Source organism: Capra hircus, chromosome 3 (genome assembly GCF_001704415.2).
Source record: "Capra hircus breed San Clemente chromosome 3, ASM170441v1, whole genome shotgun sequence".
Classification (NCBI taxonomy): Eukaryota; Metazoa; Chordata; class Mammalia; order Artiodactyla; family Bovidae; genus Capra; species Capra hircus.
Genome location: NC_030810.1, coordinates 37958464 through 37972363, shown reverse-complemented (window position 1 = coordinate 37972363; position 13900 = coordinate 37958464). Strand labels below are relative to the sequence as shown.

The 13900-nt window shown below is 37.4% G+C and overlaps 1 protein-coding gene across 5 annotated transcripts in view; it reads left to right on the top strand.

The window, feature by feature from the left end:
• DOCK7 (dedicator of cytokinesis 7) overlaps nt 1-13900 on the top strand; it is a 191425-nt gene that overhangs the window by 25056 nt on the left and 152469 nt on the right. For all 5 annotated transcript variants that reach the window (XM_018044971.1, XM_018044997.1, XM_018044990.1 and 2 more), the window contains exon 2: nt 4971-5076. In XM_018044971.1, coding sequence (XP_017900460.1) covers nt 4971-5076 — 106 coding nt within the window. The remainder of the gene's footprint in view (nt 1-4970; nt 5077-13900) is intronic.

The following is a 13900-nucleotide window of genomic DNA, read 5'->3' as shown; positions in this document are numbered from 1 at the left end:
CCCACCATACTTTTACGTTTGTGGGTTGCATTACTACCATTCTAGAAAAACCTACATTGCAATTTATGTGCTTCTTTCAAAGAGAATGTTCACAAACATTGGGTTTTCCCATTGCTGAAATCAAACTCTGTCTGCAAGGCCAGGTTCTCATTCCAACCAGGGAAAACAGTCTGACTAGTCCGCCCGCCGCCTATCTGAACGAGCCTCCTGGAAATGCCATTACTTTGAATGAATGAGGATAAACACGATGCTTTGAAAGCACAGAGGATGAGTGTCTAACCTGAGTAAAAGAGGCAGAATTAATCAGGAATGTACGGAGGATATGATACATTTCTTGAAGAGTATTTGCCATACCTGTATTCCATATTTGGTTTTCTAGTTTTCTTGTTAAGGCAGAGTAGTAATAACTGAAGAGTTTTAAGCCCTTAAGGTAAATTATAGACCTTATTTGCCTTTCTAAAATATAAGGACGTTTTCCTACATTATTATAGTACTGTTTCCCATATTTAAAAAACACTAATTCTTAATTATGTAATACCTTGTCCATGTTCAAATTTCTCATTATCCTTAGAAATATCTTGTTCAAACCAGGATCCAATTAAGAACTATTCATTGTATTTGGTTATATTTAAGTCTTTCTTTCTCTTTTTGAATAGACTTTAATTTTAGCCTTATGTCTTTTTGGTGCTAAAGCTTAGCCCACTGCGTTTATTTATTCATCACATTGACTTGTTAAAGAGACATGACTTTTCTTTTGGTTTTTGTCTGATGGCCTTTTTTAGTATTGTTAATACTGTTCTCTGTATTTTTTGTGATCTAGATATTAGATATACAGGTTTGTTTTTGCTTGTTTTTAAACTTTTTATTTTATATTGGTGTATAGTTGACTAACAGTATTTTGTTAGTCATTTTAAATATAGCAGTGTAAATGTCAGTTCCAAACTCCCTAACTATCCCTCCCACCCCATCCTGCCCTGATAACCACACACACACACACACACACACACACACACACACACACACACACACACACACACATGAACTTATTACAAAGCAGAAATAGACTCACAGATTTAAAAAGCAAACTAATGGTTATATAGGTCTGATTCAGTTCAGGTTAGATGAATTTGGCACAAATACTTGGAAGGTGATACGTGTTGCATTTGTTTATTTATTTTTGCCTCTTTTTGTCTTTAATACCAACTATACACAGTGGTCCAACTATGATTCAGCCTGTTGGTCATCAGTCTTGGACTTGTACAGTCACAGCATTGGAGCATCATCTCTTCTTACCTTTTTTCTTTTGGGGCTTTTTAGCTAGCCCTTTTTGCCTTGTCTTTGATATGTTCCCTTACCTGGTATATTCCATGGTATATTCCCTTACACTTCTTCCCTGAGTTCTGTCTTCAATATAAACAGTACCAGTTCCAAGAGATATTATTCTTATTTGACATTTTACATTGTGGAATGTTTTTTTTGGTAAACTTTATAGGAGTAGCTCAACTAACTTCTTTTATTTTAGTCTAAACTCTCCTTTGGTTTCCCAGGTGGATCAGTGGTAAAGAATCCACCTGCCGTCTTCACTTGGACGTTTCCTCTGGTCCCATGAAGAATAAGTAGAGATAACAGAGGCCCAGATTAGGCTTGGGACATTTGGAAATCATGGTTGATGGGGCATCTGAAAGTGGGATGAGGTTAGATGAAAGGTTACATGCAACATAATTTTCCCTCAGAATGTGAACCCTTTGTTATTTCTAATGTCTCATGATGAATGGTCTTAGTGAGTGCATTTTTTTTTTGTAAAAACTGTAACACATGTTGACATAGTGAGGGAGTTTGTAGAACAGGTGAGAGTTCATAAGGAGATAAATAGGTCAAATACTGGATCATGTTCTTCAGGGAGGGGAAGAAGATATTCTGCTATTATAATTTAAGAGCATAAGTAACTGTGGGATTTTTGACCTCTTTCCACTTTGCTGTTGATGTTAATAGCTTATTAGAAGTAAAAAGATTTCCTTGTATTGCTTTACTATATGAGCTACATTAGGAATAGGAAAAATTATCAAAAAGCTAATCTGTGATAAAGGCTTTTAACTGATATCAGGAACTATATTTATTATATTACTTGTCATGCATACTTCGGACCATGGTATAGTTAAGAGAGACTTTTCTGTTTGGGAAACTTTCCTCAATTACCGTTGAGGAAATCTTTTCATGTAGAGAGTCTTAATATAAATACATCCTTTGCTGGGTTGCAGATATTTTTATTACCATTATAGCTCAGTTTGGAAATGGTTATTATTTTACAGATTTTTGCTGATTTTCTCTTGTGGAGATTAATGGCTCTGTGGAGATTGCATGTCTCTGTTATTAAGCAAAAGATTGTCTCTTTTGGAAGTAATATTTTAAGTTTTGTTTCATTTTTTACCATTTTGTGAAATCATAGTATGTCTTTCAATTAATTGATGGTGTAATGGTTAATTAGCAAGGCTTTTCTTTCTTAGCTGTACCTGAAGTAACAGCAAGCCTTAACAGTTAGTGAGATCTTGACCTTGATGAAATATAGCAGTTTACAATTCAGATTACTCATGGTTTAGCCGCAGAAACACTGAAAAACAGAAACACTGAGATAGTGTTGCGGTTGGCAGACTTGAGTTAAGTAGCACTGAGGAAGGTAGAGATATAACGTTTGTTCTTTGCCTCTCTCTCTCTCTTTAAAGGCGTTTTCATATTTTCGTCTCAGTCTTGACAACCCATCAGGAGATTGTAAGGCCTTTAAACCAAACCTAATGAACGTTCACAGTGGATAGCTGTCATTAAAAGACCTGAGGGGAGCCATAAACTGAAGTAAATGTTCCTGTCCTCTCACATCCAGGTGCTTTCCAGACTGTGCCCTTTGCCCTCTCCTCAATCTGTATTCTCCTTCAAAGGTTACCTTTTCTCTTTAGCTTTCACCTCTAACCTCTAATGGTTGCTTCATGCTCTTCTCTTCCTCCCTTGTCTGTTGTCAGTCTTTTTTATTCATTTGCTTTAAAAAAAAAAAAAAACTAAGACTTTTTGGGGAGAAGTTTTAGATTTAAAGAAGAGTGGAAAGTAAAGAGATCACCCATGTTTATACCCCAATCAAGTATCCCCTATTATTAACATCTTGGGTTAATGTGAAACCTTTGTTATAATAGATAAGCCAATATTAATACATTATTATTAGTTAAAGTCCAAAGATTACATTCGGTTTGCTCTTTGTGTTGTGCATTCTTTAGGTTTTGACAAACGTACAGTATATGTATCTATTACAATAGTACCATGGAGAATAGTTTCAGTGCCCTAAAACATCCCCTGTGCATTACTTATTCATCTCTTCCTTTTCCTTCCTCCTACAACCCTGGCAACCGCTGTTTTTGTTTTTGTTTCTCCTCTCTATACTTTGTCTTTTCCAGAATGTCATGTAGGTGGAATCATATAGTACCTTGTCTCTTTCGCTTAGCAATATTCTCTTTTCTTTGGCTTGCTAGCACATTTTTTTTTTTTTTGGTTGCTGAATAGTATGCCATTGTGTGAATGTACTACAGTTTGTATATCCTTTTACCTGTTGAATAAACTTCCAACTTTTGGCAATTATAAATAATAAATTAATTTTTTATGGAACACAAATATGATCTAAAGCACTTCAAGTAAAGAGAAAGTTGAGCTAATTCAGTACCTTGAGCCTTAAAAAATAACTCTTTTTACCTTTGTATCAAAAATTTCTAATTGAGTAGTCAGCTCCTAACAGTGCTCAAGAGGTATGTGTGGAGTGGTTGAATATGAAAAGGTAAGGAAGTATGGAAGAGAAGAAAGAGGCTAAAGGCTATATCATATAATATTCAGATAATTTTTGGAAAATGAGATTGTCTAGAAATTCAGTTGGAAATTTGAATGGGCACTAAGATGTTTAGGGCTCTGAATTTAACCGTTAATTTGAGAACACTCCAGAACAAAAGTATCATCAAGCTGGCCCAGAGGTGAATAAACATTTCTCAGTTTTAAGTGCCACATGCCAAGTATTTTAGGGAAAATAGCAGTAAATGAAACCATTGCCTCTGTTTATATGGGGCATACATGAATGTGGAAAAAATAACTAGCAAGGAGAGAAATGCAAGTTAGGTTATGATGAATGCTCTAAGAGTTTTAAAGAAGGATATTATTTTAGCTGTGGTGAGTCAAGAAGCTTTTATGGAAGTCTTGCCGTTTGAGTTTTACCTTTAAAATAGTTGAGTTGAATTTGCGGAGAGAATACAGGAGAGAAACAGTATTCTAGGAAGCAACTTATGTTCGTTGAGAAGAATTTGAGAGAGTATAAAAGCTGAAAAGGTGATTAGGGTCAAAGTATAGAAAGCCATTAATACCAGAGTATGCAAACAGTTTTTATTAAGTAAAAATAGGGAATAATTTTATGGGGCATGAATATTGTTTATAAAGTATTTTAGAATTAATTTTATATCCTTGAATTTTATATACTTTATAATACATCTTTTTTTTTTTAATTTAGACTACTGTTCAGCCAAATTACCTTTTTTTAAAAAAATTTTTATTTTACTTTATTTTGCTTTACAATACTGTATTGGTTTTGCCATACATTGACATGAATCAACCATGGGTGTATATGAGTTCCCAATATTATATACTTTATAATATATACTTCTTATAGCTTTCAGCTCTATCGTAAGCCAGAATATTTCCCTGAAATGTCATATACAAAAAGAAGCTTTATGTAAGTTGACTGTCAGTTTTGTACCCTGCATCAGCATTGTAAAGACAATCTACTATAATTATAAGCAGTATTTACCAAATTAGCTTATGAATTTATAACCTTACTGATATGCTGAGATTTTGTTGTTCTTTAAATGAACTTTTAATATAGTTAGCTTTCTCCCATTTTAAATTAAGCTGATTTCTTTTTGCCAACAATGTGTTTGCTTTTTTTGTTGCAGAACTGTGGCTGCTGAAGTCAGGAAGCAGATCTCTGGACAGTATAGTGGCTCTCCCCAGCTGCTCAAAAACCTCAACATTGTTGGCAATATATCCCATCATACCACAGTAAGTAATGTGTTTAAGATACGGTATGTTACTGTTACATTCTGACTAGGCCATGAAAAACAGTGGAAAGATAAGAGCGAGGACTTTGACTGTGTGGATCACAAGAAACTGTGGAAAATCTGAAAGAGATGGCAATACCAGACCACCTGACCTGCATCCTGAGAAATCTGTATGTAGGTCAAGAAGCAACAGTTAGAACTGAATGTGAAACAACAGACTAGCTCAAAATTGAGAACGGAGTATGTCAAGGGTGTATATTGTCACCCTGCTTATTTAACTTATATGCAAAGTACATCATGTGAAATGCCATGCTGGATGAAGCACAAGCTGGACTCAAGATTGCTGGGAGAAATATCAATAACCTCAGATATCAATAACCTCAATAACATAACCTCAGACACCACCCTTATGGCAGAAAGTGAAGAGGAACTAAAGAGCCTCTTGGTGAAAATGAAAAAGCTGGCTTAAAACTCAGCACTCAGAAAACTAAGATCATGGCATCTGGTCCCATCACTGCATGGCAAATAGATGGAGAAACAATGGAAACAGTGGCAGAGTTTATTTTCTTGGGCTCCAAAGTCATTGCAGATGGTGACTGCCGTCATGAAATTAAAAGATGCTTGCTCCTTGGAAGAAAAGCTATGACCAACCTAGACGGCATATTAAGTAGCAGAGCCATTGCTTTGCCAACAAAGGTCCATCTAGTCAAAAGCTATGGTTTTTCCAGTATTCATGTATGGATACGAGAATTGGACTATAAAGAAAGCTGAGCACTGAAGAATTGATGCTTTTGAGCTGTGGTGTTGGAGAAGACTCTTGAGAGTCCCGTGGACTGCAAGATAAAACCAGTCAGTCCTAAAGGAAATCAGTCCTGAATATTCATTGGAAGGACTGATGCTGAAGCTCCAATACTTTGGCCACCTGATGTGAAGAACTGACTCATTTGAAAAGAGCTTGATGCTGGGAAAGATTGAAGACAGGAGGAGAAGGGGACAACAGAGGAAGAGATGGTTGGATGGCATCACTGACTCAATGGACATGAGTTTGAGCAAGCTCCAGGAGTTGATGATGGACAGGGAAGCCTGGCGTGCTGCAGTCCATGGGGTTGCAAAGAGTTGGACACAACTGAGCGACTAAACTGAACTGAAGTGCCAGGAAATTGGGTTCCATCATTAGTATCACTAACAACCTTATTGGTTGTTACCTCACTTTTTTCTGAAATTTGAGTCAGGGGAGTGTTGGGAGGTGTTACAGAAGTATTGATTTCCTAATCAACTCCAAAACTTTATATTCAGGATTTAATCAACTCTGAAATTGTATAAATAGAACATCTCAGACCCAAGGTGGATTCATACATGAAAATTCAGGAATCTTTTCTAGAAATAATAGGTACTGAAAGTAGTGAAAGTAAGTCGTTTGGTTGTGTCTGACTCTTTGTGACCCCATGGACTGTAGCCTGCAGGCTTCTCTGTCTGTAGAGTTCTTCAGGCAAGAATACTGGAGGGGGTTGCCATTCCCTTCTCCAGGGGATCTTCCCGACTCAGGGATCAAACCTGTGTCTCCCACATTGCGGGCAGATTCTTTACTCTCTGAGCTCTGAGCCACCAGGGAAGCCCCAATAGACACTGAAGTAAATGTTATATAATTGTGTAGATTCATAGTATTATCTATCTCCTTCGATAGAAAGGAATATATAGTTTTGAATTATTGCTTTAAGCCAGGAGCTGTGTCAGAGATATAAATATATGTTTTTTTTTTAATTCAGGAGGCTGGCATGAGGATAATCAGTTTTAATTAAAAAAAAACCTGATACTTAGTTGTAGTAGGAATATGAATTAAAGACATGCTCCATTTGTCAAAAACTGAAAATGTAGTTAAGAGTGAGTTGGGTAAAGTTATATGAACACTTTCTTTTTATCTGTGAAATAGTACCAATTATTGAACAAACATGGTATGCCAGAGCATAGTAGTTTGAATGGCTTATGGTGACATGTTTATAATGTTTGTTATTAAATTTTAAGATACGAAGTTTACTTTTAACAACAGTAACATACTGATTGGAGAAAGTTTATAATATGTAGATTTCTGGATAATTTCAGTGTGCACAGAGATGGTCCTTCTAATAAACACCCTCTTGAGTGTCTTGAACTCCCCTTTTCAACTGATTTCCTGTGCTGTGTGTTACACTTTCACTGTTCATTTCCATAGTCACCCCTGGATTTGGTCATTATGAATAACTGTAAGCCTTATGTAATCTCAGTTCCACAATTCTTACTCTCTGACCACCGCTGCTTCTCTCTCTTGCTCTCTCACTCTGGTGCTCTGACTTCAGCTGATCCTGCTAACGCTTTTAGGCCTCTCACTCCTTGATGTCCTTTTTTCTTCTCCTTACCAAACTTTAATTATTTGCTGAAATTTGTAATTACTCTTTTGCATGTACCGCTGATTTCCTTAACTTCTCATGTCGTTGGCACTACCTCAGCGCTGTTTAAACCCAACCTTCTGCTTACTTCATGTCAGCACTCATGCAGCTGGGTGTGGCTGGAGAAAAATGCACAGGTCTCACTTTATGACCACTAATGCATGAAGACTTCTACATTGCTTACACTGAAAGTATTTTATTTTCCTAGTCTGTTCATTCTCCTGCTGTTTTAGTTGACTCATTTCATGCTTCCTGCTCTTCCCTTAAAATCCTAATCGCTCTTCTCTATTTTCAGTCTTAGGATGACTTGCCTTCCTGTTTCACTGAGAAAATTGAAGCAGTCAGGGATATCCATATACTCCTACTGCCATGTGTATTCACCTTTTATCTTCTGTGCCCATATTGTCTGTCTATTCACCAGTTACTTTAGATAAACCACTAGTGAACTAGAGCCCAACTTATCTGTTACTAAAATACAGTACTTTAGTAATTCTCCCTGCTCTTTTATGCCATTACTTTTATATTCCCATCAGTTTACAAACATGCAGATGTGCTGCTATTTCTCCCATTTAAAAGAATTCTTTTTTTGCCCCACTTTTCCATCAGTCTCCCGTTTTCAGTATTTCTTTGCTCTTCTTTGCAACAGAATTCCTTCAAAGGGTTGTCAGAGCTTGCTGACTTCAATTTCTCTTCTTACATTCTTTCTGAGAACGCTCTTTTCAAGTTATGGGAATGTTCAAACATACGCAGAAGTAGAAGACAAGTAAAAACATTGACATTTTTTCATTTAGCCACAATGCTGTTATCACACTTAACAAAATACAGTCTAATTCTTTGGTGTCATCTATTATCCAGTGAATGTTTAATTTTCTCAATTATTTCACTTGTCTTTTTGTAGTTGGTTTATTCAAAGCAAGATCAAACAAAATCCACAGATGGAATTTGATCTTAGATCACTTGCATTTAAAAAAAGAGGGTAGTTTCTCCTCCCTCTTTTTTTTTTCAAATTGAGATAGGGCTGACTTATAATACTAAATAAGTTTCATGTGTAGAACACAGTGTTTCACTGTCCTTAATGGTTGTACTTTTTATAGCTATTATAAAAATTGTCCCCTTTGCTGTATAGTATGTTCTTACAGCCTATTTATTTCCTTTTGGCCGTGCTGGGTCTTCGGTGCTGTGTGGCTGTTTCCCTAGTTTCTTGGGCAGGGGCTACTCCAGTTGCAGGGCACGGGCTGCTTGTTGCAGAGCGCGGCTGTCAGGTGTGCGGGCCTCAGCAGTCGCGGCGTGCGTGCTCAGTGGCTGTGCCTCCTGTGCTCTGCAGCAGGGGCTCAGTCGTGGGGCACAGGCTTGGCTGCTTCACAGCGTGTGGGATCTTCCAGAGCAGGGCCTGAACACAAGTCTTCTGCATTGGTAGGCAGATTCCTGACCACTGGGCCACCCAGGAAGCCTTACAATAGTAATTTCACTTCGTAATCTCGTACCCCTTTCTTGGTTCTGTTTCCCCACTGATAATCACTGGTTTATTCTCTATATCTGTGAGTCTGGGTGTTTTTTTTTTTTTTTTGCTATTGTTGTTATATTCTTTAGTTTGTTTTATTTTATAGATTCTACATGAGTGATACTGTAAAATATTTGTCTTTTTCTGTCTGATGTATTTCACTAAGCATAATATCTTCCAAATATTAGACCACCACATGTTGCTCATATGGTGATCTAATATTCTGCAAGGGTGCCAAGAGCATCCAGTGAGGAAATGATAGTCTGTTTAATAAATAGTGCTGAGAAAGCTAAATAGACACATGCAGAGCAGTGAAATTGGTCCCCTATCTTACACCACTCACAAAAATTAACTTGAAATGGCTCAAAGTCTTAAACAGAAGAGGTAATAGTATAAAACTTCTAGAAGAAAATGTAGAGAAAAAGCTCCTTGATTTTGGTCTTAGAAATGATTTTTTTTGGATATAATACCAAAAGCACAAACACCAAGAGCAAAAGTGAACAAATTGGGGCTATGTCAAATTTAAACGCTTTTGCGCAGCTAAAGAAACAGTTAACAAAAGGCATCCTATGAGAATTCTAGGAAAATATCTACTTCTGCTTCATTGACTATGCTAAAGCCTTTGACTGTGTGGATCACAACAAATTGGAAAATTCTTCAAGAGATGGGAATACCAGACCACCTTACCTGCCTCCTGTGAAATCAGTATACAGGTCAAGAAGCAACAGTTAGTACTGGACATGGAACAATGGACTGGTTCCATATTGGGAAAGGAATATGTCAAGTCTCTATGTTGTCACTCTGCTTATTGAACTTACATGCAGAGTACATTGTGTGAAATGCCATGCTGGATGAAGCATAAGCTGGAATCAAGATTGCCAGGAAAAATATCAATAACCTCAGATATGCAGATCACACCGCCTTAGTGAAGAGGAACTAAAGAGCTTCTTGATGAAGGTGAAAGAGGGGAGTGAAAAAGCTGGCTTAAAACTCAACATTCAAAAAACGAAGATCATGGTATCTGGTCCCATCACTGCATGGCAAATAGATGGGGAAGCAATGGAAACAGTGAAAGACTTCATTTTCTTGGGCTTCAAAATCACGGCAGATGGTGACTGCAGCCATGAAATTGAAAGACGCTTGCTCCTTGGAAGAAAGGCTATGACCAACCTAGACAGCCTATTAAAAAGCAGAGACATTACTTTGCCAACAAAGGTCTGTATAGTCAAAGCTATGGTTTTTCCAGTAGTCATGTATGGATGTGAGAGTTGGACAGTGAAGAAGGCTGAGTGCCGAAGCATTGATTCTTTTGAACTATGGTATTGGAGAAGACTCTTGAGAGTCCCTTGCTCAGCAAGGAGATCAAACCAGTCCATCCTAAAGCAAATCAACACTGACTGTTCATTGGAAGGACTGATGCTGGAGCTGAAGCTCCAATACTTTGGCCGTGTGATGTGAAGAGCTGACTCATTAGAAAAGACCCTGATGCTGGGAGAGATTGAAGACAGGAGGAGAAGGGGACGACAGAGGACAAGATGATTGGATGACATCACTGACTCAATGGACATGAGTTTGAGCAGGATCTGGGAAATAGTGAAGGACAGGGAAGCCTGGCGTGCTATAGTCCATGGAGTCTCAAGGTGTCGGGCATAACTGAGTGACTGAATAACAACAACAGTGGGAACAAAATTTTGCAAAATTATGTTTCAGATAAGGGGGGTAATAGCCAACATGTATAGAGCTCATGCAACTTAATAGCAAAAAGGCAATCCAATTAAAAATGGGCAGGAGAACTAAATGGACATTTTTTCCAAAGAAATCATCCAGATAACCAACAGATACATGAAAAGGTGCTCAGCATCACTAATCGTCAAGGAAATGGAAATTAAAACCACGATGAGAATATTCCCGCATACCTGTTAGAATGGTTATCATCAAGAAGTGCACGTGATTGAAGCGGCTTAGCAGCAGCATCAAGAAGTGATAAGGTTGATGATAACCAGCCTCGATGTTGTTTATCATCAACAAGTGATAGTAAATGCTGGCAAGGAGATGGAGAAAGGGAGCCTTTGGGCACTGTTGGTGGGCATGTAAAGTGGTATAGCGACTGGGGAAAACAGTATGGAGGTTCCTCAAAAAGCCATATGATCTAGCAGTTCCGCTTTTGGGTGTTTATCTGAAGAAATGAAAATGCTAGTTCAAGAAGGCACACCCCTGTGTTCCTAGCAACATTACTGACAGTAGCCAATGTATAGAAGCTACCTGAATGCCCATGAACAGATGAATGGATGAAGAGATGTATTGTGTCTATACAGAGAATGCTGCTCCCTCCCCCGACTCTTTAGTTTGTTTCTGTGCCATTGACTTGTTGAGGAAATTGGATTACTTGCCTCACAGTTTCCTGCCTTTTGGACTTTATGTATACTTCCTTGTAGACTTGTTTTTCTATTTCCTGTAACTGATTAGATTCTGATTCAACGTTTTTGAAATTTCTTCCTTGTATACTTGTTTTTCCCATCGTCTGTATTTTCTGTGTATGATTAGATTGTTTCAGTTTTTTTTTTAATGGTTTAAAATTGAGATTTATTTCACATAACCATACAGTTCACCCATTCAATTGATGATTCAGTGGATTTAATATATTCACAGACATGTGCAACCATCATAACAGTCAATTTGAAACATTTTCATTACCTCAAAAAGAAATCTTTGGCTATCACCCTTTAATTAACCCCCCTTCCCTGTAGCCCAAAATAACCACTAATCAAATATAAGAATTTTGATGGTATACCTGAAGAGTTTGAAAGAGATCTTAACACTAAACACATCAGTCACAGCTCCAATACAGTGATTGTTGAAGGAAGACAGGGTCTCGCATTGCCTGTAAGAGATTCTAATGATTCACTCTTGCTTCTTCGTGTCACCCTTTAACCCTGCTTACTGTCTAGTCACTTTCTATTATAAAATCATTTTTCAGTCTCCTCCCTTGGATCTGTAAATACAGGATCTTTCTTTGGAGTCTTGCAAAATAATATATAGTTGTAAGCATCTTATTACTACATCCGAAAACTAGCCCAGGCAGTTGTCTCTGATGGGAGGCAGGGAGAGTAGAGACAGTTGTAGCAAACATATACTTATTTCCTGGTTCCAAGTCTAGCTAACAGTACACCTAGAAAACCAGTGACTTTCACTGTGACTTTGGTAAACAAGATCATTTATCTTCTCTGTCATTTAGTGTTGAGAGTCTCTTCAATAAGTAGTGCTAGGAAAATTGGACAGCTACGTGCAAAAGAATGAAATCAGAATACTTCCTAATACCATACACAAAGATAAACTCAGAATGGATCAAAGACCTAAATATAAACCTCTGCCTACTTCTATTTTCTGAAGATATTCTATTTTCTTCTAGCAGCCTTGTAGTTTTAGCATTTATGTTTGTATCTATGATCCATCTCAGTTTAGTTTTTGTACATGTTGTGATGTAAGGATTGAGGTTCATTTCCTCCCCATATAGTTATCCAACTTTTCCAGCAACAGTAATTGAAAAAGATTTCCCTTTCCTTGATGAATTGCTTCTTTGCTTCTACAAAGAATGTCATGATAGTGTATTTATATACTTGATGAAATAGTGAGATAGAATGCTTATGAGAGAGAAAACCATGAATTTTAGACTTTGAAGACTCAGTTTGAAAGTTTGCTGCATCATTTTGTGGCTGTTATTTCCAGAAGTTAACTTCTTTGACCACAATTGCCTTTATTTGTAGAATTGAAATAGTAATTATCTCTAACTTACAGGATTTGGGGGAGGTTTAAATGAGAAAACACATAAAGATAATGACAATAATTGTTACTATCCTTTGAGTATTTATGATATTATAATTATTCAGTATTTTACTTATATCTTTAAAATGTTGTTTTAACAGCTCTGTTTAGTTGTTCAGTCCAGTGAAGTTTAGATTAAAGCACCTTCTCTGTAGTAATGTGAACTTGCATGGTAGCAAGTCGGAGTATTTTTTACCTGATTGCATATCTTGAAAAATAATATATTCTTATTTTCATTGATCTATAGCTGCACATTTTTTATGTTAATATATGAAAAGATAAGATCCTTTATAGTTTTGCCTGAATAATTTTTCTTTCTTGAATTAGACAAGAAGTAGAATACCTCATCAAAAACTATTATTTCAGCTTGGCTAAGGAATGCCACAAATATTCTGTTATTGCTAATAATACTTTTAATATGGTCTGTGTTACTGCAAGCTAGGTGGCTTAAACGGAGAAGGCAATGGCACCCCACTCCAGTACTCTTGCCTGGAAAATCCCATGGACGGAGGAGCCTGGTAGGCTGCAGTCCAGGGGCTTGTGAAGAGACAGACACGACTGAGCGACTTCACTTTCACTTTTCACTTCGATGCATTGGAGAAGGAAATGGCAACCCACTCCAGTGTTCTTGCCTGGAGAATCCCAGGGACGGGGAAGCCTGGTGGGCTGCCGTCTTTGGGGTTGCACAGGGTCAGACACGATTGAAGCAACTTAGCAGCAGCAGCAGCAGGTGGCTTAAAACAACAGAAATGTACTCTATCACAATGCTGGAGTCCAAAAGTTTCGAATCAGTATCAGTGGGTAGAAATCAGAGTATTGGCAAGGTCAGCTTTTCTTCAGAGGCTCCTTTTAGTATCACTTTATTGCTTCTTCCAGATTCTGATGGCTGCTTGTGGTTATATCACTTCTATCAGGAAGGCGAGAATCTCCAAATCTCTCTTTTCTGTTTCTTCATATGGTTTTCCCCTTGGTGTGGCCCATATCTCCCTCTGTCTTCGTAAAAGGATATATATGATTGCCTTTCGGACCCACTCAGATAATCCAGGATAATGTCCCTATTTTAAGATCCTTAATGGTAT